The sequence below is a fragment of the Schistocerca gregaria genome, chromosome 2 (assembly GCF_023897955.1).
Source record: "Schistocerca gregaria isolate iqSchGreg1 chromosome 2, iqSchGreg1.2, whole genome shotgun sequence".
NCBI classification, from domain to species: domain Eukaryota; kingdom Metazoa; phylum Arthropoda; class Insecta; order Orthoptera; family Acrididae; genus Schistocerca; species Schistocerca gregaria.
Genome location: NC_064921.1, coordinates 224,849,847 through 224,875,873, shown reverse-complemented (window position 1 = coordinate 224,875,873; position 26,027 = coordinate 224,849,847). Strand labels below are relative to the sequence as shown.

Sequence of the window (26,027 nt, the reverse complement as noted above, 5' to 3'; positions counted from 1 at the left end):
GCGCTAGGATACGCCCTTTCGTAAAAAAAGGTAATATAGTGAAAAAAGCGCAAAAGAAAGCAGTATCAAACATCGCTTCAGTACTTCGTCGATTTTACATAAACCATGTTTCTGTTATTCATAAAGAAATTTCACATTTATCAATAACAACGGCAAACTATTGCCTTTGATCATGATGGAGAACATTCTATTGAGTACAAAAGAACAATAATTATTTATATATAGCTTACATTTCTGCATGTAAACTGTACTTGCATCAAAAGTAGTATGATTTGTTACGTAAAAACACATAAGTTACACGATCAACCAATTTATATTGCTTATAAAAGGAAATTTTTTGTTCTGTAAGGATCTGAAATACAAAATGTACTAACACTACACAATGTGCTATTCTAATTTCGTGCAAAACTAACAACAAAACAAACAAGAAAAACAAAGAAAAGTTGTCCCTCTGGTTTCTCTCTTACACACTTATTTTTCTTTTCCTACCAATTCTGCCAATACTATTGGCAATCGTACAATTTACTACTCCATTTACGCACTCCACCAAAAGCATCATACCTTAGATCTGCTATAGCGCAACTCTACGCCAGTTACAACAAGCGACAAATGCTCTCATTGCCTACATGATAGCGCACGAGAGTCCTCAGCTTTTAGCTCAGGTTCGTTCCATACTACCGTCCTATGACCAGTTTCTGCGTCCCTCACTTGTTCGGTTTTAGGAACCTGAATGAAGAACATGTTTGGCGACACTGTCTCTGGTGGGCCGTTTGAATCTGCTCATCTAACGGCCTGACTGCCTGACTACAATGGAATTAAGTACGGAACGGCGCAACATATCGATATCCTTTTCTTAATAATTATTTCTCAATAGAGAATACACTGCAGCGCTGTCACAAGCTCTTCAGATTGTTTCAGACCAGCCTGTAAAGGATGGTACGGTTGGAAAAATGATAAAACTCAATATTGAGCGGAAGATATAAATGCTCATCAAATATAACAAAAAATAGTTAATATGCTCGTGTAAAAGTTGACAGTATTTATATATCTTCATTAATATAACACTAAGCATGTAAGTGATTACTTTGCGTGAGAATATTACCTGCAAGGTACACTCATTCCATATACTCCACCCAGGTGTAGAGGCACATAATCAGTACAAACATTATGCCTCAGCGAGACGGTGTATGTAGATTTTATTGCGTTTGCCGTGCTCATAGAGAACCAAGACCTTGTTTAAATACACGGAGATCGGCATAGCTCAATGAAATGGTCATAGAATTAGCCTTCAGTCCTTCTTCCTGTTTTTTTTTTAATTTGACTACAGTGCAATATTTTCAGACAGAACAATGTGATATTTGTTAAAACACTGAATGTGTTAATTAAACTTTCCCAATTTAATTAATTTTCCCAATTTAATTAAACTCCGCCCCCCCTCCCCCATGAACCATGGACCTTGCCGTTGGTGGGGAGGCTTGAGTGCCTCAGCGATACAGATTGCCGTACCGTAGGTGCAACCACAACGGAGGGGTATCTGTTGAGAGGCCAGACAAACGTGTGGTTACTGAAGAGGGGCAACAGCCTTTTCAGTAGTTGCAAGGGCAACAGTCTGGATGATTGACTGATCTGTCCTTGTAACAATAACCAAAACGGCCTTGCTGTGTTGGTACTGCGAACGGCTGAAAGCAAGGGGAAACTACGGCCGTAATTTTTCCTGAGGGCATGCAGCTTTACAGTGTGATTAAATGATGATGGCGTCCTCTTCAGTAAAATATTCCGGAGGTAAAATAGTCCCCCATTCGGATCTCCAGGCGGGGACTACTCAAGAGGACGTCGTTATCAGGAGAAAAAAAACTGGCATTCTACGGATCGGAGCGTGGAATGTCAGAACCCTTATTCGGGCAGATAGGTTAGAAAATTTAGAAAGGGAAATGGATAGGTTAAGGTTACATATAGTGGGAATTAGTGAAGTTCGATTGCAGAAGGCACAAGACTTTTGGTCAGGTGACTACAGGTTTATAAACACAAAATCAAATAGGGGTAATGCAAGAATAGGTTTAATAATGAATAGGAAAATAGGAATGTGGGTAAGCTACTGCAAACAGCATAGTGAACGCATTATTGTGGCCAAGATAGATACGAAGCCCACACCTACTACAGTAGTACAAGTTTATATGCCAACTAGCTCTGCAAATGACGAAGAAATTTAAAAAATGTATGATGAAATAAAAGAAATTATTCAGATAGTGAAGGGGGACGAAAATTTAATAGTCATGGGTGCCTGGAATTCGATTGGAGGAAAAGGGAGAGAAGGCAACGTAGTAGGTGACTATGGATTTGGGCTAAGAAATGAAAGAGGAAGCCGCCTGGTAGAATTTTGCACAGAGCACAACTTAATCATAGCTAACACTTGGTTTAAGAATCATGAAAGAAGGCTCTATACATGGAAAAACCCTGGAGATACTAAAAGGTATCAGATAGATCATATAATGGTAAGACAGAGATTTAGGAACCAGGTTGTAAATTGTAAGACATTTCCAGGGGCAGATGTGGACTCGGACCACAATCTGTTGGTTATGACCTGCAGATTAAAACTGAAGAAACTGCAAAAAGGTGGCTATTTAAGGAGATGGGACCTGGATAAACTGAAAGAACCAGAAGTTGTACAGAGTTTCAGGGAGAGCATAAGGGAACAATTGACAGGAATGGGGGAAATAAATACAGTAGAAGAAGAATGGGTAGCTTTAAGGGATGAAGTAGTGAAGGCAGCAGACGGTCAAGTAGGTAAAAAGACGAGGGCTAGTAGAAATCCTTGGGTAATAGAAGAAATATTGAATTTAATTGATGAAAGGAGAAAGTATAAAAATGCAGTAAATGAAGGAGGCAAAACGGAATACAAACGTTTCAAAAATGAGATCGACAGGAAGTGCAAAATGGCTAAGCAATGATGGCTAGAGGACAAATGTAAGGATGTAGAGGCTTATCTCACTAGGGGCAAGATAGATACTGCCTACAGGAAAATTAAAGAGACCTTTGGAGATAAGAGAACCACTTGTATGAACATCAAGAGCTCAGATGGAAACCCAGTGCTAAGCAAAGAAGGGAAAGCAGAAAGGTGGAAGGAGTATATAGAGGGTCTATACAAGGCCGATGTACTTGAGGACAATATTATGGAAATGGAAGAGGATGTAGATGAAGATGAAATGGGAGATACGATACTGCGTGAGGAGTTTGACAGAGCACTGAAAGACCTGAGTCGAAACAAGGCCTCCGGAGTAGACAACATTCCATTGGAACTACTGACGGTCTTGGGAGAGCCAGTCCTGACAAAACTCTACCATCTGGCGTGCAAGATGAATGAAACAGGCGAAATACCCTCAGACTTCAAGAGGAATATAATAATTCCAATCCCAAAGAAAGCAGGTGTTGACAGATGTGAAAATTACCGAACAATCAGTTTAACAAGACATAGCTGCAAAATACTAACACGAATTCTTTACAGACGAATGGAAAAACTAGTAGAAGCCGACCTCGGGGAAGATCAGTTGGGATTCCGTAGAAATACTGGAACACGTGAGGCAATACTGACCTTAGGAATTATCTTAGAAGCTAGATTAAGGAAGGGCAAACCTACGATTCTAGCATTTGTAGACTTAGAGAAAGCCTTTGACAATGTTGACTGGAATACTCTCTTTCAAATTCTGAAGGTGGCAAGGGTACAATAAAGGGAGCGAAATGCTATTTACAATGTGTACAGAAACCAGATGGCTGTTATAAGAGTCGAGGGGCATGAAATGGAAGCAGTGTTTGGGAAGGGAGTGAGACAGTGTTGTAAACTCTCCCCGATGTTATTCAATCTGTATATTGAGCAAGCAATAAAGGAAACAAAAGAAAAATTTGGAGTAGTTATTAAAATCCATGGAGAAGAAATAAAAACTTTGAAGTTCGCCGATGATATTGTAATTCTGTCAGAGACAGCAAAGGACTTGGAAGAGCAGTTGAATGGAATGGACAGTGTTTTGAAAGTAGGATATAAGATGAACGTCAACGAAAGCAAAACGAGGATAATGGAATGTAGTCGAATTAAGTCGGGTGATGCTGAGGGAATTAGATTAGGAAACGAGACACTTACAGTAGTAAAGGAGTTTTGCTATTTGGGGAGCAAAATAACTGATGATGGTCGAAGTAGAGAGGATATAAAATGTAGACTGGCAATGGCAAGGAAAGCGTTTCTGAAGAAGAGAAATTTGTTAACAACGAGTATAGATTTAAGTGTCAGGAAGTCATTTCTGAAAGTATTTGTATGGAGTGTAGCCATGTATGGAAGTGAGATATCGACGAAAAATAGTTTAGACAAGAAGAGAATAGAAGGTTTCGAAATGTGGTGCTACAGAAGAATGCTGAAGATTAGGTGGGTATATCACATAACTAATGAGGAAGTATTGAATAGTATTGGGGAGAAGAGAAGTTTGTGGCACAACTTGGCCAGAAGAAAGGATCGGTTGGTATGACATGTTCTGAGGCATCAAGGGATCACCTATTTAGTATTGGAGAGTAGCGTGGACGGTAAAAATCGTAGAGGGAGACCAAGAGATGTATACAGTAAGCAGATTCAGAAGTATGTAGGTTGCAGTAGGTACTGGGAGATGAAGAAGCTTGCGCAAAATAGAGTAGCATGGAGAGCTGCATCAAACCAGTCTCAGGACTGAAGACCACATCAACAACAACATAACAGCATATAATTCCTCCATTATTACACTCCAAAACGTAAGGTAAAAAGGATTATAGTCGTTCCTGAAGTTAATCATCAGTAGACAGAGAAGTGGAAGAGAACTGAATACTTGATGTAGCAGGCGAAGTAACTATGTATCATTTCTGTCTCTCTCTTCTCGCTGATCTCATAGAAGAAGACCGAAACACAACTAAAATATTATCACCGTCTCCACACTATATAGTAGTTCTCTGACACGTACTGCGCAAAGTACTGTCAAGCATGATGTGTCCCATTTGGTGCAGCACTGCTGTTCCCATGAACACTTTTCTATTCATTTGGTGCAGAAAATTCATTCTCCCCTAGTTACGTTTTGATAATCGGAGAGATAATCAATAATTATAAACACTACTGGGAAATGCAGTTGGATTCACTTAGTTTTTTGCTGTATTGTTCCCCTATCTGACTGTTTTTCGCGTCTGGATTAAAATAGTGGAAATAGTAATACAACCAGTTGAAAGTTTCTTGACACTGTGAAACTATTCTGAGAAACTCGTCTAGAATTTTCGTTTAGTCAACATGAAGGATGTCACCTTTGTTATGTAAATCTTTCTCAGTCGAGTATTTCCGTCATCCTTTTACAGGTGCTGACCTTTCCTTATTCATATAGTGTCAGATGCGCCATAGACTTTTCCACTTCAGTGGTCCAATATTAATTTTTGCACCAACTTCACGTAATCAGCTGTCATGTAAGCTTTGTACTCCCATTCAACTTGTCCCTCTTACACAAATCTGTAGCACTTTGCCATTATGAAGTAGAAGATAACAATCACGTCTTCACCAACAGGAGAGAAATATCATCTGGCGACAAATTAAAAATAACAGAAGTATACGAAGACGCGGTTTTACAGTTTATTCATTCAACAAAATTACTAGAACACTACTACTTAAGTAAAAGCATATTCGTCGCAGAAAAGTTGGCTCTTTCGTCACGTACTTTCACTACAAGTGCAACATAAATACATCGTAATATTTCATAATGTGAATATAATTTTGGCGTCGATTGGAGAAATTTTTACTCTGTTGTTTCATGAGAGCTATTTTGGAAGTACATTTACCTTTTTTATGAACTACACTACTTGAATACTGGCTAAAAAGAAACGAGCAACCAAGTCACTAGTTTCTCAGCTACTTGTACCAACCCAAAACTACGAATTTTTCTTTTTTAAAAAAAGCCTAGGAATATGTAGAGATTGTTGGACCGCTGACTTTCAACATTCATATCCTTCGAAAACTCCTCAGTAATGAGAAACATTTAAGACATCCGTTTGCATCTTTACGTTTGTTTATTTGTTTATTTAAGGGATTACATTTCACTCTGCATGAGGTACTATTATCGTTAGTCAATGTGAGACACCGCAGCTGTGGAAGAAAAATGTGAAATTGCGTGTAAAAGTTAAGGACGAAAGTAACTTGCGCCATGTGCCACTGCCAAGCATCATAACTCTGTGAAATTTGGACCATACATAGGAAGAACTGTGCAGCATAGAACAAAGGAACTGAAATAAATTCGGAATGAGAGGAACAAAAAAGACACTTCCATTCCAAGACAATATTTACAATGAAGCCATCACGATCTGTGATGGGTTCCTGTACATTACAAAACGCGTTTGTAGTCACCATGTACGGCAAAGCAAGCTCTGCATCGTGTTTCCATGCTGGGAACAAGGTTGTTAAGGTCTTCTTACGGTATGACGTTGCATTACTCCATCAGTGCGGATGACAACTGCGTTTTGACAACTGCGGGGTGATCGTGATGCAAGTTTACGTGCCACAGCAGTACGTCACCTGTCGCCTTTAACACCTGCCTCATCAGGTTAAAGTCGGGGGAACGTGCAGGTCAGTCTACCCGCCAAATATCATTTCGCGCCAAGAGCTTCTTCACCTGCGCTGTCGACGCAGTCGCGAATTGTCATCCACAAACATGAAGTCAGGACCGAATGCATTGGTGGAAAAATGCACACGGCGTAGGAATTCAGGGTAACGTTTACCGGTGAATGTACCGCGTTCAAAAAAGTGGAGATCAATGCGTCCTTCAGATACTATGCCTCCCCACACAATAGCACTCCGACCATCAACAGTATCGTGTTCAAATGTGTGAATTCTTAAGAGATTAAACTGCTTAGGTCATCAGTCCCTAGACTTACATACTACTTAAACTAAGTTAAATTAACCTATGCTAAGAACAACAAACACACCCATGCCCGAGGGAGGACTCGAACCTCCTGCGGGAGGAGTAGAGTAAATATCGTGTTAGACAGCTGTCCTAGGTGCCTTACATCCCCTCATATGCCAAGAGGTGAGAATACGTAATGCAATCAGGAACTGATTTACATGTCTTATGATACCTGGAGATGGTAAGAGCACTGAAACGTGGCGGTGAACTACAGACACGGAAGAAAATCGCAACACCAAGAAGACGCTGTGCGACGTAGACGAAATGTCCATTCCAGTTTCGGGCCACTCGGGCTAGTAGCGCCACTACCACGGTGAAAATAAGTTTCTTTTGAATACACGCGGTAACCGCTGTGAGCGTGTATTACCTTTGAGACTGCATGTGATGAAACTTCCTGGCAGATTAAAACTGTGTGCCCGACCGAGACTCGAACTCGGGACCTTTGCCTTTCGCGGGCAAGTGCTCCACCATCTGAGCTACCGAAGCACGACTCACGCCCGGTACTCACAGCTTTACTTCTGCCACTATCTCGTCTCCTACCTCGGTCGGGCACACAGTTTTCATCTGCCAGGAAGTTTCATATCAGCGCACACTCCGCTGCAGAGTGAAAATCTCATTCTGCATGTGATGAGATAATGTTAGTCAAGAACGCCTTGAAGACGACAAACACGTCATTATTTATTTGATCGAGGCCGTGTAATAGGGCTACGAGAAGACGGGTGTTTCATTTACGATACTGCAGAAAGACGTGGCAGTAATGTAGCCACTGTACAAGATTGCTGGCAGCGGTGGTCACGAGAATGTACTGTCGTAAGAGACTGTGCTCCGAACGGCTACGTGGCACTACCGAGAAGGAAGATCGTCGTGTTCAGTGTATGCCACTGATGCGTAGTACTACATTTGGAGCGGGAATTAGAAAAGCAAGTGGCACCACAGTGACACAACGAACTGTTACGAACCGGTTACTTCAAGGACAGCTCAGAGCCCAGCACCCAGAAGTATCCATTCCACTGACCCCACTAACATCAGTGGTTTAAGCCAGAGCTCATTGGCAGGGTAACATCTGCAGTGTTTTCCGATAAAAGCTGGTTCTGCCTCGATGGGAGAGACGGCTGTGTGTTGGTTAGAAGGAGGCTAGTTGATGGCCTGGAACCAAGCTGTCTGCATCCTAGACACATTGGATCTACATCTGGTAGACTGGGATGCGATTTCGTATGGCAGCAGGAGCAGTCCCGTGGTTATTCCACACATCTGGCCGCAAATATGTACGTCCTTCTATTGATTCGATCTGTCGTTCTGCCATTCATGAACGACATTCCCAATAGGATAAAGCTCGCCCACATACCACTGTTGTAGCCCAAAAAGCTCTACAGAACATCAACATCTTGGCTTGACCTGCTCGATCAATAGATTTGTCTGCAATCGACCACATATGGGACATCATCGGACGAAAACTCCAGCTGTCATCCACAAACAGCTCTAACCGTCCCTATGTTAGTGTAGTGTCCGCCCCCGGTAGCTGAGTCGTCAGCGCAAAAGAATGTCAATCCTAAGGGACCGGGTCAATGCCCGGCTGGGTCGGAGATTTTCCCCGCTCAGGGACTGGGTGCTTTGTTGTCCTAATCACCATCACGTCATTCCCATCGACGCGCAAGTAGCCGAAATGGCTTCAAATCGAAAGACTTGCACCCGGCGAATGGTCTACCCGGGGGGAGGCCCTAGTCACTTGACTTATCCAATTTATTGGCCTAGCCACTGCAATAGATGTAGAACTCCATCCCATATACTGGCATCCGGCACCTGTTTACATGCTAGCATTCAAAATTCGGCGCTTACTCCGGTTATTAATGTACCAGCATTTGAAATTTGCATTGGCTTATCTTGACTTTACATTAATCTGTGATCTTCCAGTGTTGATCACTTAAATATGTTATGCAGATAAATGTATTTCTCTGCTTTAAATACTTTTTGGTCTTGAAATTTTTTTTCATCAGCGTATTAAGTTTTTAGAAGGAACAAAGTTTCCTTTTTACACGCATTCGCCGAAGAGGTCGTCAGAGATGGTGCAGAAATTGTGATTCCGGTGTAGAAGGAAGGAAAGCGGCCCTCCCCTTGAATGAAACCAACCCGGAGTTTGCTTCAGACGATTCAGAAAAAGCACAGGCGCCGGTTTGAATCGCAGTCTTCCTGAATACGTGTAAGCAAGAAGTGCGAATAAGACGGTGATGAGCATGGGATGAAATGGAAACCAAAAACGTCAACGAGTAGCACAAGTATTACTCACTACAGTGCTACAGAGCAAGGAAAGAAGCAGCAACAGAAACGAGATAAGTATGCATGAAAGTATTTCAGGATTTCAGGGTAAGTCTTTGATTCTCATCGAAACAAAATTTTCCTCCGTTTATTGGTCTTCGTTGGCACTCGGAGGTGAAGCTACACTTCACTAAAACGAAAATTTGAGGGAACTCGGAAACCCCTTTGGTGATATTTAATACTGACCTACAACAGTGAAAACTGTCGTCAGCTTTTCGACGTCACCACAGCTTTGACGGGTAATGCCGATGTAGTAATGAAGTGGCCTTGGCTCAAACCGCAGCTCGCTGATATCTCGTCTACTTTTGCGGATGAGAGTCGCCTGTAACAGACCACACAACTGATGAGTTTCTCTAGTGTGAAGGTAGTGTTAGCGACAGAGGAGTCTACACCCACCTTGGTAATCCAGTGGCCCGTAAGGTTGCGCAAGCTGCTCGTCCAGAGGCTAACACCGCTTGCAGAGGACGACACACAGTTGTCTGCGAGGAGCTCTCGAGGCGATGCCATAATGAGAAGTGCCACCGGAAGCTGCCAAATGCATTCCCAGACCATATTGCCCACTACAAAATCAGAAAGAACACACTTCGAAGTACCCTGGCACGATACAGAGGTCGATTCGAAAGCACGATGCCTGACAAAATACTTGAAACATGGTCGAATGTCATTGTAACTGTATGTGTACGCTCCATCGTCGGGTGTGTAAAATGTTGCAATTCACTGCGACACATTGAATGGTCAGAAGAACACATAAATGATGTTCGTGTTGTGTGTTCTAACCAGCCTTGGTAGGGTACACACTGAACTGACAAAATTCATGGGATGCCTCCTTTTGCCTGACACAGTGCAGCAACGTGACATGGCGTGGAGTCAACAAATCTCAGGAAGCCATGCTGCCTCTATAGCCATCCATAATTGCCTGTGCAGGGTTTTGTGAACGAACTGACGTTCCGATTATGTTCCATAAATGATATATGGGATTTATCTTGGGCGATCGGTGGCATGGCGCATTGTCACCAGGAGAACTTCCATCGCTGTTTGGGTACATCACTTCCATGAATATCTGAAAATGGTCTCTAAGCATCCGAACATCCAGAGGACCCAGACCATTCCATACACACACAGCCAGCACCATTGTCGAACCACCACCAAGCCTGACAGTGCCTTGTTGTCAATTGCGGTCCATGGCTTCATTGAGGTTCGCGAGTTTCGAACCTTACAACCAGTTCTGTAGGTAATGTCGTGCTGTTGGTAATGTCGTGCTGTAGGTAATGTCGTGCTGTTATAAAAGGCACTCACGTCGGTCGTTTGTTGCCATATCCCGTTAACGCCAAATTTCTCCGCATTGTCCATACGGATATGTTATTCGTACGTCCCACAATGAACTGTGCGGTTATTTCACGCAGTTTTGCTTGTCAAAAATGTTCAAATGTGTGTGAAATCTTATGGGACTTAACTGTTAAGGTCATCAGTCCCTAAGCTTACACACTACTTAACCTAAATCATCCTAAAGACAAACACACACACCCATGCCCGAGGGAGGACTCGAACCTCCGCCGGGACTAGCCGCACAGTCCATGACTGTAGCGCCCCAGACCGCTCGGCTTATCCTGCGCGGCTTTTGCTTGTCATTTAGCACTGACAACCCTACGCAAACGTCACCGTTCTCGGTCATTAAGTGAAGGGCGTAGGGCACTGTGTCGTCCTTGGTGAGAGGTAATGCCTGTAAGTTGGTACTCTTGGCACACTCTTGACTCTGTGGATCGCGGAACACTGAGTTCCGTAATGATTTCCGATATTGGACGTACAATGTGTCTAGCTCCAACTGCCCTTATGAATTCAGAGTCTGTTAACTCCCGTCGGGTGACCATAATCATAACTTTTTCGCATGTATCATCTGGGTACAAACGACAGCTCCGCTAATGCACTGCCCTATTACACCTTGTGTACGCGGTAATACCACCATCTCTACGTGTGATATCGCTGCCCTACGTCATTTGTCACCTTGGAGCATAAAGAGCGTGAGCAACGTCCGATGCTGCGTGAGCAGTTTGAAGGACACGGATATACTACGTGCTCCTGTGAGAAAGCGTTGTCGGCACCTGACTGATTTTTAAAGCTGTGTCATTGTGGGTCTCAACTCTATCGGCTGGTCGAATCGTGCGATATCCTGATTGTAGCGACACTCGCATGTGACAGTGGCCCGATATTGGACTTAATGACAATGTGAGGTCAAGCAAAATCGTCGTCAAGGTTCTTATCAAACACGTCTGACAATCCGAAGGGAGGATCACCGTATTCTGTACCAAGGACATCCGCGCGTGTCTTCCGAGAACGTGTAATGGTCTCCCTGCAGTATCCTTCCCAAACGTTAGTTGGACACTCGCAGCAGCCGAAACAGAGAATTATCTTTCCATGCGTAGACTCCCATTAAGAAACAAGGAATTATGTTCCCCTGCGTAGACTTCCATTAACATCACAACACATGTGGCTGCGCCAGGAGTGATGCCCTGGCGGAGAATCACGGACTGCTGATGGATGGTGATGTAGTGTGTTACCAATGAATCGAGCTTCTGCACGACCATCGCTAGCGAGTATTGTTGCGAGCTGAGGATAAATTCCGTTTTTGCAGTGTTTTAGAGAGACAACATGGTGTGGAAACCATCAAGTTGGGTGGCAGGATACGGCTTGACTTCATGTTACGGTTGGCTATAGCTGTGAGAACTCTGGTGGCACAACTGTACGTCATGGATATTTTGGGTCCTCGTGTATTACCTCTCATGCTACCGTAATGTGGCGCCATTTATCAACAGAGCGTGATCTTGTACTTCGACGTCTCCAATAGAACATGTCTGGGACCAGCTCAGACGTCCATTCCCCTTAACTGAGACGTACATTCCGTCCCATGATCAGTATGCAGAATATCAAGGATCCGTTTCATTACTTGTGGGACAGCTAGCATTATGAGACGACGCATTGGCTTTACTAGACCGTTTCCAGACGAATCATAGCATGCATCTAGATCAGAGACGGTGTAATATCATACTGGTAATACTTGTACTGCCAATTTCTTTCTCGACTTTGTATTCACTGAAATAATCGCACAAGCCCTTTCAAGCCGTAAAATTTCAATGTGTTGTGTCTCCTCCTTCGGGAGTTCAACAAGTTCTAAGTCATTAAATGTCACATACATGAGTAAACCGTATGTTTATGAAAGTGCGTTTCTTCATGAATCTTTAACTTAATTTACAGTCAAAATAGCACATTTGAAAATATTTTGTAAGTAGAATCACTTTAGAACAGCACAGAGTATCGTCCCGTGATTGCCCCTACGTTTCTATGTTAAAAAGAAGACCTTAAAGAGTCAGGCAAATGGTAAATCTGTTTTGTGGTCGAGACACATATTGATTTAGCGACAATACTTTCCCGCTTCTTTTCTCAAATGTAGCTATTACGGCCGTATTGAGGACTGTCTGAGCATGCATTAATTTATCCAAGAAGAAGGGTGGAGGAGAGGAAGACTTTAAAATTACCATTCTCATAAAAGAGAATTGACTAGTTACGAGGTGTAACATGTCTAAATAATTAAATTTTACAGTTGACTCATTAGACTTTTCAAATCCCAGACAAATTATCGTCAAGAATGGTGCAGAGACGTCTACAATGAATAAAAACTATGTTCCAGATTTAAGGTGGGCGGGGAAGAGGAAGACTTTGAAATTACGATTCTCATAAAAATTAGTTGGCTAGTTACGAGGTGTTGGCATATCAAAATAATTAAATTTTGTGGTTGACTCAAAAACTTTTCACATCCCAGAGAAATTATCGTCAAGAATGTTTCGGAGACTTCTAAAATGAATAAAAACTATGCTCCAGATCCCAGGTGGGGGGATGCGGACAAGTACTGCTCCCTGCCCCCCCCCCCCCCCCTCTTTCCCGACTCCCCATCCTCCCAGTCTCTCCCGGTCCCACCCGTCCAAAGACACACACACACACACACACACACACACACACACACACACACATACACACACACAAAAATTGTTGACGCCTCTTTGCTCTATGACACCAGTGAGTCTTGTAGCTCATAATGACCAGGAAAATGTGGATCACACAAAAGTGAGGTTATCCATAATTCGACAATATTTTGTTTTCTTGCCAATAACGGATGGAAACAAAGAAAATACGGATTTTATATTTCCGTCATATTCACACCATGGACCAAAATGCAGAAATGTGGCACATTTTTTTACATCACCGAGCATGGAACGGCAGTATTGATGTTAGGCATCTCGCTTTCTGGAGCAGTGGGTTCGAATCGTCGTCTGTGATCTTGATGTAATCCTTCTGAATTTGTTTAAAACGAATGAGTCGAATGCCGACAAGGTACTTTATAGCCAATATCAGTTTCCAACCATGGCAGCATCTTGAACGAAACGTCATGTCATGCCACAAATTTCTCTCTTTCATTTTAGTACTGAAGAGTATTCACTTTCGTATGATCAGTCTGCTCTATGTCCGTCTTTTTTGGTCCATTCACACATCATTTACTCAATTTGTAAAGAGCAGCAGGCAAGTGTCAGATGAGTTCTTTATTACTCGTGAATATTTGTAGGCTTTCGGCGAATGTTGCTTCCTCGTTATTTTATCTGTAATTCGTTACCTTTTTCCACGAAGGCACTGACCGTGTTGTCCGACAGTGGGATAAAAGTATGAATGGTTATGGCGATTACTTCTGAGATGATAAAAAGATTGCTTAATCCTTTCAATTTATCTCGATTTCATTTAAATGCCCCCTCCCCCCTCTATACACTGAAAAATCCAAACATATTACGAAAGTGTGCGTATGACATGTATATGAAAGTATGAATGTTCCACATGTCTTTTTAGACCTTTCGATCGATTCAACCAAACTTGGTACACAAATAACTTACTGTCTGGAAAGAGCCACCGTTGTGGTAAGAACCACGTACCTCTCAAAGGGGTGGAATTCGGGGGAGAAAGTATAGCTCACGACGAACAAATAGCTAGAGTAAATTCATCCATTACGTGAGAATCGAGGCACTTAGTGACCTGCAACCAACATTACACATAATTTCAAAATTTTACAAGACTTTCTCTCTGACAACCTCTAGAAATGTTCAACGGTAGAGAGCTTGCTCTCGCTAGGTTTTCAAAACTTCCCTGGTCTCGCCACAGCTTAAATTTTGAATATGAACCGTCAGCAACAGTGGCTGAGAACTTATGGGGTAAGAACTCACCCTCACTCTGCCAACGGCAGGCAATGGAGCGGACTGAAGTATAGGGCACTCTCTTGCCCTTGTGGTGGGAAGCGGCCCCTAAAGCAGGCAGAATCAAAAATGATCAACGCCATGAGGAAGTAGAAGGCAGAGGAAACCACTGCATTACAAGCACGTAATGTGGCCTGTATTTGGAAAAGTGTCATGGCGATCTCTCCATTGGTATGATAACATACATGTTCCCACTTTGGATCTCCTGGAGGGGACTGCCAAGGGAGAGGCGACCATGAGAAAAACATATAATAACGAGCGATAAGAGCTGAGGTTTGAACGTGGTAGGGAAACTATAAAATCTGAAGAGAGAATTGGTTAAGTTCAATCTAGATACAGTGAGGCTCATTGAAGTTAAATGAGGATAAGAGAAGGATTTATGGTCAGACGTTTATAGGGTAATATCAACAGCAACAGCAAAATGTATAATGGCATGGCAGTAGACCATATTTTGAATAGGAACGTAGGGCAGCGAGGGAGTTACAGCCAACAGTTCAGTGATAGGGTTGTTCTCATCAGAATCGACAGAAAAATAACACCGACAACGATAGTCTGGGTACCTACGTCGGCATAGTAAGCCAAAATTGAAGAGATTGAGAGTCTATATCAGATTAATGAACGCGTAATCTAGTGCGTAAAGGAAATGCGAACCTAATCATCATAGGGGATTGGTATGCGGTTGTAGGGGAAGTAGTGAAAAGGTAGGATTGCGAGAGAATGTGGGAAAATTTTGTGGTAAGCTCTTATGAGACCAAACTGCTGAAGTCATCGGTCCCTAGACTTACAGACCGCTTAATCTAACTTAAGCTAACCTACGCTAACGACAAAATACACACCAATGCCTGAGTAAGGTCTTGAACCACCGACGGGGCAGCCGAGCGAACCGTGGCAGAGCGCCCTCAACCGCGCGGCTAGTCCCCGTGGCGGAGAATTGTAACGTTTCCCCAAGTGTTAGCAGATTTCGTGACTGTGGGTTTTCACGCAGTGGGGCTGAGACGATTTTATCGCTGACAATAGACACTGTGATTACAATGAAATTGATTTCTATGTAATTGTATTATCTATGTAATGTAAGTGAACAAGGACTCGCAACTTTTTTGTTCGCTCTCTTTTTTTTCAGCCAGTGTCTGCTACGATCCTAAAATATATTGCTTGGTCTATATTACGTAGAGATTTTGTTATCTGTGCTCATTTTGCATAGTAATACCTATTGAATTTCGTCGTGCTTATTATTACAACTAGTGACACCTTTTTTCCTCAGCTTTTTTCCATGAATTTGTTAATTAAATGTGGCTTTCATTGTGTGAGGATGTCTGTTAGTGGATGACCGAGTATAACGACACCAATCAGTGTAACACGTTTGGTTTGCTTTCAGAATGGAACCTGAATCTAAAATTTCACATTTTACAAAACGAAGTCCGGTAGCTTTTAGGCGTAAATCACGTCCCAAAATTATACTCACCAACAGACAATCCCGGCAGAAGAGCCTAACCTAAAAGTATGGTGGTAATATCTGGCGAATTGCAGTCAGATTTCAATATTTAAAAATATTTTTTAAAATAATTTTTCAAGTACGTAATTTTCTTCCTTTAATTGACGCCTCATTTATCCAAAGATAACTTTAATTTGATTCACACTTGCATTTGAGTTCAAACGTTTTGAAGCCCAGAATAATAAACAATTAAATACTATATTCAAAACCCAATAACAAATAAATAGTAATAAAGAGCCACCCTTAAAGAATGTGGGCTTGGTACTAGGAATGAGAGAGGAGAAGGCTAATTGATTTCTGCTATAAATTTCAGATAGTAATAGCAAATACTCTGCTCAGGAATCACAGGAGCATGTGGTGTACTTAGAAAATAGAGGGAGATACCTGAAGACTTCAGGCAGAGATTCTGAAATCGGATACTGAATTGTGAGGTGTACCCAGGAGCAGATATAAATTCAGATCACAGCGGAGTAATGATGGAGAGCAGATTGAAGTTTAAGATACTAGTCAGGAAGAATCAACGCTCATGGAAATGGACTACGGAAGTACTAAGGAATGAGGAGGCACACTTGAAATTCTCTGAGGCTGTATATACTGAGATAAAGAAAAGTTCCATACGTAGTTCAATTAAAAAGGAATGGGCGTCTCTTAAAAATTACAGTCACGGAAGCTGAAAAGAAAAACGTAGGTACATAGGAGGTAACTATGGCTAAAACGAGAAATACTTCTATTGGTCGTTGAAAGAAGAACAATGATGTTAAGGAAATTCAGAAATAAGCAAATACAAGTCACTTAGGAATGAAATGAGTGGGGAGTGCAGAGAACGTAAGGCGAAATGGCTGCAGGAAAAATGTGAAGAAATGGAAAAGGGAAACGATTGTTCTAAGGACAGCCTCAGTATATAGAAAAGCCAAAGCAATCTTCTGGGCATTAAAAGCAACGATCGTAACACTGAATCCATTACCGGATTCAATATTGTATTACTTACTGCTGCATATTTTTTAGAGTCTGTATGCACTTTGTTGTTGACACTTGGAAGTAATGCGATAGGTGTAACCTTCTGAAGAAGGGCACCGAGTGTCCGAAACCGGTAGGAAAATTAAACTCCTTTTATGCAACTAGAAGGTTATTATTTCATTATGGACACACAATCCTTGGCTGTAATGTGCCTTCCGGAGTAACCATAGAACCTAGGCCAGCCGTTGTGGCCGAGCGGTTCTAGGCGCTGCAGTCTGGAACCGCGGGACCGCTACGGTCGCAGGTTGAAATCCTGTCTCGGCCAGGGATGTGTTTGTTGTCCTTAGGTTAGGCAGGTTTAAGTAGTTTTAAGTTCTAGGGGACTGATGACCTCTGAAGTTGAGTCCCATACTGCTCAGAGCCGTTTGAACGACTTTGAACCATAGAACTCATGGAGTACCACGATATGGCTGCTCAGGTAACTACGGAATCCCCGCCATATTTTGCTCTTGAGACGTTGGATGGGAGGCTGATAGAGTGAAACAAGACCGATCAGTCCTAATTTCATTTTCGTTTTAATGGTTTCAGCACTATCTTTTCCAGTTACCGGAATTTGGATCAGTGATACGTGGCTTTCAAATTCCAGATCACCTTGCAGTTCCCTCTTATGGAGCCCTATTCGTTTCGGTTTAGTACTGGCAAGGATCACGAGGGCGACATTCAATTCTGCATTGGCTTTTACTGCTATCGTCCTCTTTATTTTTCAACACTATCGCCTGCAATGAACGTCTGTCACGATACTCATCACAAATTATCACCACCGTTTAGACTTAGCGGATGAAGTTTTTCCGCTTTTCCCGTATGCTGTATAAATCTTGGTTATGGTGCTCCTTGAAACACCAAACGCTTCCGCTCCCTTGGTTACGGAACCACCTGCCATACGAGAAGCAACACTTTGCTCAAGTTCGAATTCCATAAATTGTGACATAGCACTACACAGATAACCGTTCTGACCACGACTGACGCCTGCATCGTATTGAGCACTTTGCACACGTGCCGTTCGTGCTTAAATACAGCAGCGCAACACCCAGCCTAGGCTAGGCATCTGCATTTATGTTCACGCATGCATGTCTCGAGGTGTTTCTGTATTTCTATCTAATCTCGCTATTTAAGACACGTCATTCGGAATGATATGCTCATGGGTATGAACTGATATTACAATGAATGACATTATATTTTATGGGAAACCGATTTTTTATAATGTTTTTATGAACTATCCTTCTCAGAAGTATTCAAACTTCATGAATTGCTTACCGCCTGATTTGTATACAAGACTCGTAACGTAACTCTCTTTTGGGAAGAAAAAGGCGTCATTTTGGAGCATTACATGCCTAGAGGGACCACTGTCACCAGTGCATCATACACAGATCTCCTAAAAATCGTCTGCGACGTGCAATCAAATCAGAGCGACGTGGATTGCTACTAGTGGTGCATGAGTGGTTGCGCGGACCACCAAAAGAATTTTTATAAAGGAATTTATGCACTTTGTAAGCGCTGGAGGGCTTGCATTGAGCGTGGGGGAGACTATGTTGAAAAGTGATACAGCTTTGTGCCACTTCTGCACAACAAAAATATTTTTTAAAAATATTTAAGGTTTTTATTTGACTCACCCTCGTACATAATATTTTGAATGAGAATCTGGTGTCTTCAGTTTCCAGCAGAGCGGCCAGAACTAGTGCCAGCAGAACTTCCTCTGCCTCTACAGAAGTGTCGTAAATCACGACATTAAATGATATCGGGTCATCTTCTGACGTAGTACACGTGAACCTGTCTACCCTGTTGCATACCAAGACAAGCAGTTCTGAGACTTTTCTCTTTATCTCAGCAGTGCCTTGTTGAAAACTTTGCTCCATGCCCTCGTGGGGTCTGTGCCGCACTAAAACCCTGCCATACGCTGTTACCAACCAAATAGGGACTCATCTGACAAGACTACGGGTTTCCATTTGTCTAGGATCCAAAGACACTAGAGAGGCAATTCTGACGTTGCAGTTGATAATGGAAGCAAGGCTGAAGAAAATTCAAGACACTTTCATAGGATTTGTCGATTTGGTAAAAGCGTTCGACAGTGTAAAATGATGTAATGTGTTGGAAATTGTGAGGAAAATATGGGTAACCTATAAGTAGAGACGGGTAATATACAATATGTACAAGAACCAAAAGGCAATGATCAGAGTGGACGGCTAGGAACGAAGAGCTCGAATCAAAAAGGTAAGACAGGTATTTCGCCCCTACTGCTCAGTCTATACATTGCAGAAACAATGATGGAAATAGAAAAAAGGTTCCGGAGTTGAAGAGAATTTGAGGTGAAAAGATATAAATTGTTGATGACATTGCTATTCTGAATGAAAGTGAAGAAAAATTACAGGATCTGCTGAATGGGATGGACCATCTAATGAGTACAGTATATGAAATGAGATTAAGAAAGTCGAAGAAAGACGGACATAATGAGAAGTAGTGTAAATGAGAACAGCGAGAAACTTAACTTTAGGATCTATAGTCACGAAGTAGGTGACGTTAAGGAATTCTGCTACCTAGGCAGCAAATTAACCAATGATGGACGGAGCAAGTAGGACGTCAAAACCAGAGTATGACTGCCAAACAGAACATTCCTGGCCAAGAGTAATCTCCTAGTATCAAACATAGACCTTAATTTGAGGAAGAAATTTCTGAGAATGTACGTTTAGAGCATAGCATTGTATGGTAGTGAACATGGCCTGTGGGAAACTCAGGACAGAAGACAATCGAAGAATCTGAGATGTGGTTTTACAGACGTATGTTGAGAATTTTCGGTAGTGGGAAGGTAAGGGATGAGGAGGTTCTGCGCTAAATTGGAGAGGAAAGGAATATGTGGAAAACACTAGCAAGTAGGTAGGAAAAGATGATAGGACATATGTTAAGCCATCAGGGAAGGCCTCCCTGGTACTAGAGGGAGCCGTAGAGGACAAAAACTGTAGAGAAAGACAGAGATTGGAACACGTCTAGCAAGTAATTGAGGACGAAGTTTGCATATGCTACTCTGAAATAAAAAGGATGGCACGAAAGAGGAATTCGTGGCGATCAGAAGACACATGACACCAAAGAAAAACGTTCAACCGATAAAGTCACGAGCCAGGGAGAAGCTCTGAGGCGGCCGAGGTGGCCAAGCGGTTCTAGGCGCTACAGTCTGGAACCGCGCGACCGCTACGGTCGCAGGTTCGAATCCTACCTCGTGCATGGATGTGTGTGATGTCCTTAGGTTAGTTAGGTTTAAGTAGTTCTACGTTCTAGGGGACTGTTGACCTCAGCAGTTAAGTCCCATAGTGCTCAGAGCCATTTGAACCATTTTTTCCCTTAATTCCCGTGATCTGGCCATGATCACGTTGGAAAACTTTTGACATGAATCACCTGCGTACAAATTACAGCTCTACCATAGCGCTGCCCGTTTATACCTTGTGTAAGCGACACTACCGGCCTCAGAATATTTGCACATCGCTATCCCAAGTATTTTGTCAACTCACCTAATGTGTCTGTAACGCAATGGTTCCCATTACCTTCTGCATTCTCGTGCCGTTGACCACAGCTAGCCCTTCCGCATTTTAGAGGCATTTTCCCAGTCCAAGGGCATGACAGTGGCCTTAAATTCTGACTACTCCTCCGCCCACTTGACAAGGTTCCCATTGCTCATGATTTTTATGCGCAATGTAAGCAGTGACGAGGTTCGATTCTGGGAAGTAGAACGTTTTATTGTTTACCAAACACTCTACCCCTTGACAACACCTGTCAGAGTCTGCAAAATATTTACGTCATTCAATCTTTCTTGTACACATTTGCTATTCTGAGACAAAACCTACAATAGGTTCTAAAAATAGTTGAAATTGATGATGCCGAGTGGAGAGGCGTAATGGTAGGACCCAAGACTCGTTTTTCTGAGGAAGCAGTTCAGTACCACGTCCACATATACAGATTTAACTAAAACCAAGGTTCCTTCGTAGAGACACGGCCGACATTGCTGCCCGTCGTTTTCCTATATCAAATAAGACCGTCGTCGACGATACGTTAAACCTTAATTTTCCTTGTTTTCCATTGCTGCTTGTATTGTTTTAGGATAGGTTGTTTGTACGGTTTTCTGTTGCCTAAGCAAATGGGTCTTTCGGAACAAGACAGCCTTTACGTGTATTACTTCCATCTCACATCAAAGTTATCATCGTTCTTTCGGATGAAAAAGTGATGTGTAACAGCCTTATGTGGTCATTTGACTGTTAGTGATCCGAAAAGTACTGTAGTTAAGCAGAAGCCGAAAATTTATAATATGTAATTGAATATTTTTTACCAAGGAAAAGGTAAAAAATATTGCTACAATTTAATTTCAAATATGAGGGATGTAAATGTATATACTATGGATATAGAGCATGAAATCGAATCGCTCTAGTTCTAGAAGGCTCCAGTGACCCATGGGGCTCCATAGTAAGCCGCAGCGAGTTTGCAGCACAATTGACTTGGCTGTTCATCATAACTTACAAAAGATCCCTTTAGCAAAGATGTGACATCACACGTCTCATCTATGTGAAACATTACGCACCCAAAATTACTTGCACTATGTAAATGTCCACAGACTCGGGAAAATAGTGATCATGTGAAACAGAACTAACGAGGAAAACACAGCAAATGCCATCAGCCGATTTCGCAGAAACGCCTCTCAGTGCAAGAGGGGTCAAGATAAGCGTGTCTCGGCTTATCCGTAGGTACTCAAGCGTTTCTGAAAAACGACGGGCAAAGTTGGAGATTTAATTTTTGTCTTTCATTTATCTAAGCAAGTCAGTAGATGTTTACTAAATGAATGTTTTCAAATGTACAGTGAAATAACGTTGCCCTTATGCATCTACTAATTGTATTCAAATGATGACTAATAAATGAATGAGAACATTATTTGCCATTGTTTTCGGTGGGATTCCTGTAGTGTATCTTGGTTCACAAATAACTGTAAGCGCCAGTTCTCGTTAAAGTGATCCATTATGTATGGTTTGTCTCCAGATTATTGCCAATGTGTGAAATCTTCAGCAATATTAACGACGTCTCCTCCCCGACTGAGATTCATACGAAGGAATATTGCTATGGCAAAACTGCCATCGTACGATGGTCGACGTGTTCGGAATTTCTGTCTCGAATGTTTCTACGAGCGGCATCATCCACGGGAATTGACCAATTATTCCTCAGGAATACACATAAGAACAGAGTAGAGCTATTAGAATTAATATAAGAAATTACATAAGAATGAAATATAAGAATATGAAAATTTAAAAAGACTGTGACGCTGAAAATAACATACACATAAATAAGATGTAATAGATGTATGAATGACACTTATAGTAAATCGCTGTTGTAATTTTACAATTAATATAACGCCCTTGTATCCCCCATCTCCATAAGAGACATTCGTCTAGTAAATTCTAGACGCATACGTAGATAAATAAGAAAATAAATAAATAAAGGAAATAAAATAAAACGGAAAAGTAATTGACTTGCGAACACAGGGCGCAAAACTGAGCGTCCGCGACGCTATCCACTGCACCAACATTCCAGCTGAAAATTTCCTGTCATAGAAGTCGTCTGTATCACTACGAAACCATTGACAATAGTTTCCTCAGAAACGTCGAACATCAACGGGTAAGCCGATACACGTGTTCGCTTATTCCATAGAGCTAAATTTCTGGGAAGCAGGGTTTAGGCAATCTTCTGATAAGTGTCTCTACATGTAGTATCACACCCGTATAAGGGTCATGGTTGAGTTTAGTCGATTTGTATACACATTGGTACACCTGGGAATTTAGTTTATTACGGAGTTTAGTTTATGAGAGAAAATTCTGTCTCACTTGACAAAAAGCAAAATTTACGATTTGGGTTTCCAATATAGCCCATTATGACGTTTCCCAGGATCAAGAGTTAATGTAGTATACTGTTAATGTGCTAGATGTTATTATCTGGAAAGCCCTACATGTAGCGATACACATGATAATACTGACGTCTAATCCTCGTTCTGAGATAAATATCTTATTCGTTATGGAGGGATGTAGATTCAATTTTTCAGGCAAACAAGTGGGTAGCTACGGTTTACAAAGCAGAAGGCAACATCTTCATGGTCCTTCTGCCATCCTATAGTGTGTGTGTGTGTGTGTGTGTGTGTGTGTGTGTGTGTGTATTGGGTGCAGTGCTTGGAGCTAAGGAATAATGTCTGTATGTCGTGTGCAGAGACTAGTGTTGAGAAATGAATGAACTGTGTAACATTAGCTTCTTACGTTACGAAAAGACTTCTTCGCAGTAATGTATATACGAGACACTGTTGTTCACCAGGGACAAAGCGAAGTGTGCTGGTATGTCTTAATTGCTCTGGTCAGTCCTCGGGAGTATGAAGGCTCTAATCACTGCTAGAGCTTTCTGATTCAGATGTTCAGCGATTTCCCAAATTACTTCAAGCAAATATCGGGATAGTTCCAACTATAAGGTCACGGTCAGCTACGTGTGTCGATATTGTCAGAGTAGACCGTTAAGGGGAGCCGGAGGTGCCTATGCTGCCCATGTTAAAATCACTAAGTTTGAGGAACATTTGTGAATAACCTACCAAATAGAAGAATTTGAATTTTTTTACGTATAGAGTGGTTTAGTATTGCAGTTATGACAGAGGGATTTTGGAGCATCTTTTCTAGTTTCCTTCCAATTATTTTTAATGACCCAAATTCTTTTTACAAATAATTGCTTTGTAATTAAACTGAAATGAAACTACTGAACATATTGCCAAATGGCTGTGTTACAATGTACGTTTGACCACTAGGAGTGTTGTATAAAAATTTCATCCCTCTAGCTTGAGTGGATTTTGAGAAAATGTTCCTTATATTCGAAAAATTGTAATTTACAGGAAATGGCTATCAAAGTTTATCAAACATTCCTGCACTATAGGATGGATTATCAGGGTCTTCTTCTTCATCCTCCAAAAGCTTCCTCTTCTGTCTTCTTTTCTGGCCTGTTGTTCCATCATACTTCATATGCATTTCTCTTCTTTCTGCTCCTCTTATCCTTTCTCTGTCAATATTTATCAGTGCTCGTACAGTGTTCACCCCAGCTGTATATCCTAATGCCTTCAGAACTTCACACTTCACACTGTTCCCTTGGTTGTAGGTTACTATTGCATCATAAATGCCAAAGTACAGTGTTTTTATGCTTACAAACACCCTTTTAGGAATCACTTTCCAAATCAAATTGTATATGCTCTCATTAGGATTCTGCATCTTACCATATAGACATTTGTGTGACAATTCTGGCTGTGCTAAGTCATGAAAAATTGCTTTTATTGCATTTATCACAGCTGCTGGCAAACCATGTTTGTGATCATAGTCCTTTTTTCCAATATATTTGCACTAGGAATCTTTTGGGTACAGGCTGTATTCAGGGTATTCATTGGAAGAGGCAGTATGAAGGAACAATGCCCACACTGCTTTTCGCATGTCACTAACATTATTAATATTTTGCCTTATAGCATGCCCATAGTATCTCTGTAGACGTTCAATCACCTCATCAGTAAGCCTGCCTCTCCCTCCTATTGTCTTTCAATCACTGAGCTTACTTGAACCCAAAGTTTGTTTGAGCCTTCAAAGCCGTGCACCCATACGTTTTGCACATGCCCAATGCATTGCAACTTTTCAACTACAAATTCATTTCCATATGGTTTCAGTTCCTCTATAGTCTTGAAACTTTTGGAGTCACCATCCCCAAGGTAGTATGTGTACCTAACGTTGTATCTGGGAACTGAACGTTCAAAAATTTGTTTCACTCCATCCCCTTCCATTGCTCCACTTGATCCACTAAAATTTGCCTCACAGGTTCCACTGTGCTCTCCTTTAATTTTATTTTTGCACCTACAATGTTTTCATAATATTGCAACATCTATCACTTTTGCACTATCACCACAAGCAGCAGTTACAACCCCATTCAGGGATTTATGACCCCTCTTTTGCCAGGAACCATCTAATGCCAATGCCAAATCCCTAGAACCACCGTTCATTTCTACAGATTCCTCCACTGCTTCCTTCATGGTTTTCAAAGCCACATCTTCAACAGAGGATCCTACCAGTTCAGAGTAGTACCCAAATTTGCTTGGAGGCGATGGCAAGTTCATAATACCACAAAACAGTTTACTAGCAGCAGACCCTTTTCCAGTGGATCGAAGACCATACACAAGTCGAAAATTAACATCAAACACTCTAGATCGTCCATTTTCACCATAGAGACTGGCATGTGAATTGTAGAAAGTCACTTGATACTTGCAACATGCACAGATTATCTTCATCTCACAAGCTAAACCAAAGTGCTTTGTTATCTCTAGTCCCACTCCTACACTTGAACACATTTTGCACAGAACACTTTCTTTCAGCACAGAAGATAATAATCCAATATTTAGTACTTCGTTAATGTCATCACTGTCACTAACATATTCACGAAATCTGTCACTTCCACCAGTCAGCTTCTTGCTAGAAGCTGTCACAGGGCTATGGGCGGCCATGTGTTGCTTAGCAGAAGAACGCACTGTTTCAGTAATTGTGGAACTGAAACTTGGTATTAGTGTTAATTTTCTTTTGCCTACGTTCTTCCTCTTCTTATATATACGGTTACTAATACGTGGCATCGTAACGTGAACAACGCTTTACACAAGAAGTATAATACTACCAACAATAGGCGCAACACTTAAATAATTAGAAACGGTAAACAGCAAAGAGACGATGTTCCACGCTGTTAACGCTTCGTTTGTCACAGAAAACAATGTAGCCAACCCTTACACACTCGCGTTATGCGTAACATAAGGCGCTGTATGCGTAACAGGCCGAGAAAATCCCAAGCAGTTCGCCAGGAAGTCGCGAGAGGGTGTTAAGATGCATTCAGCGGCCGCCCACTTCCTCTGCAGGCGTGGGGGAAAATGGTAATAACTCCACTTCTAGGGCGCGT

The 26,027-nt window shown here is 41.8% G+C and overlaps 1 protein-coding gene across 1 annotated transcript in view; it reads right to left on the bottom strand.

Moving 5' to 3' along the window:
• Window positions 1-26,027, bottom strand: part of LOC126336738 (hemolymph lipopolysaccharide-binding protein-like) — a 54,103-nt gene that overhangs the window by 21,339 nt on the left and 6,737 nt on the right. The window contains exons 2-3 of the mRNA XM_050000734.1: window positions 9,657-9,820; window positions 9,447-9,582 (exon numbers count right to left, since the gene is read on the bottom strand). Of these exons, the coding sequence (XP_049856691.1) occupies window positions 9,447-9,582; window positions 9,657-9,820 (300 nt within the window). The remainder of the gene's footprint in view (window positions 1-9,446; window positions 9,583-9,656; window positions 9,821-26,027) is intronic.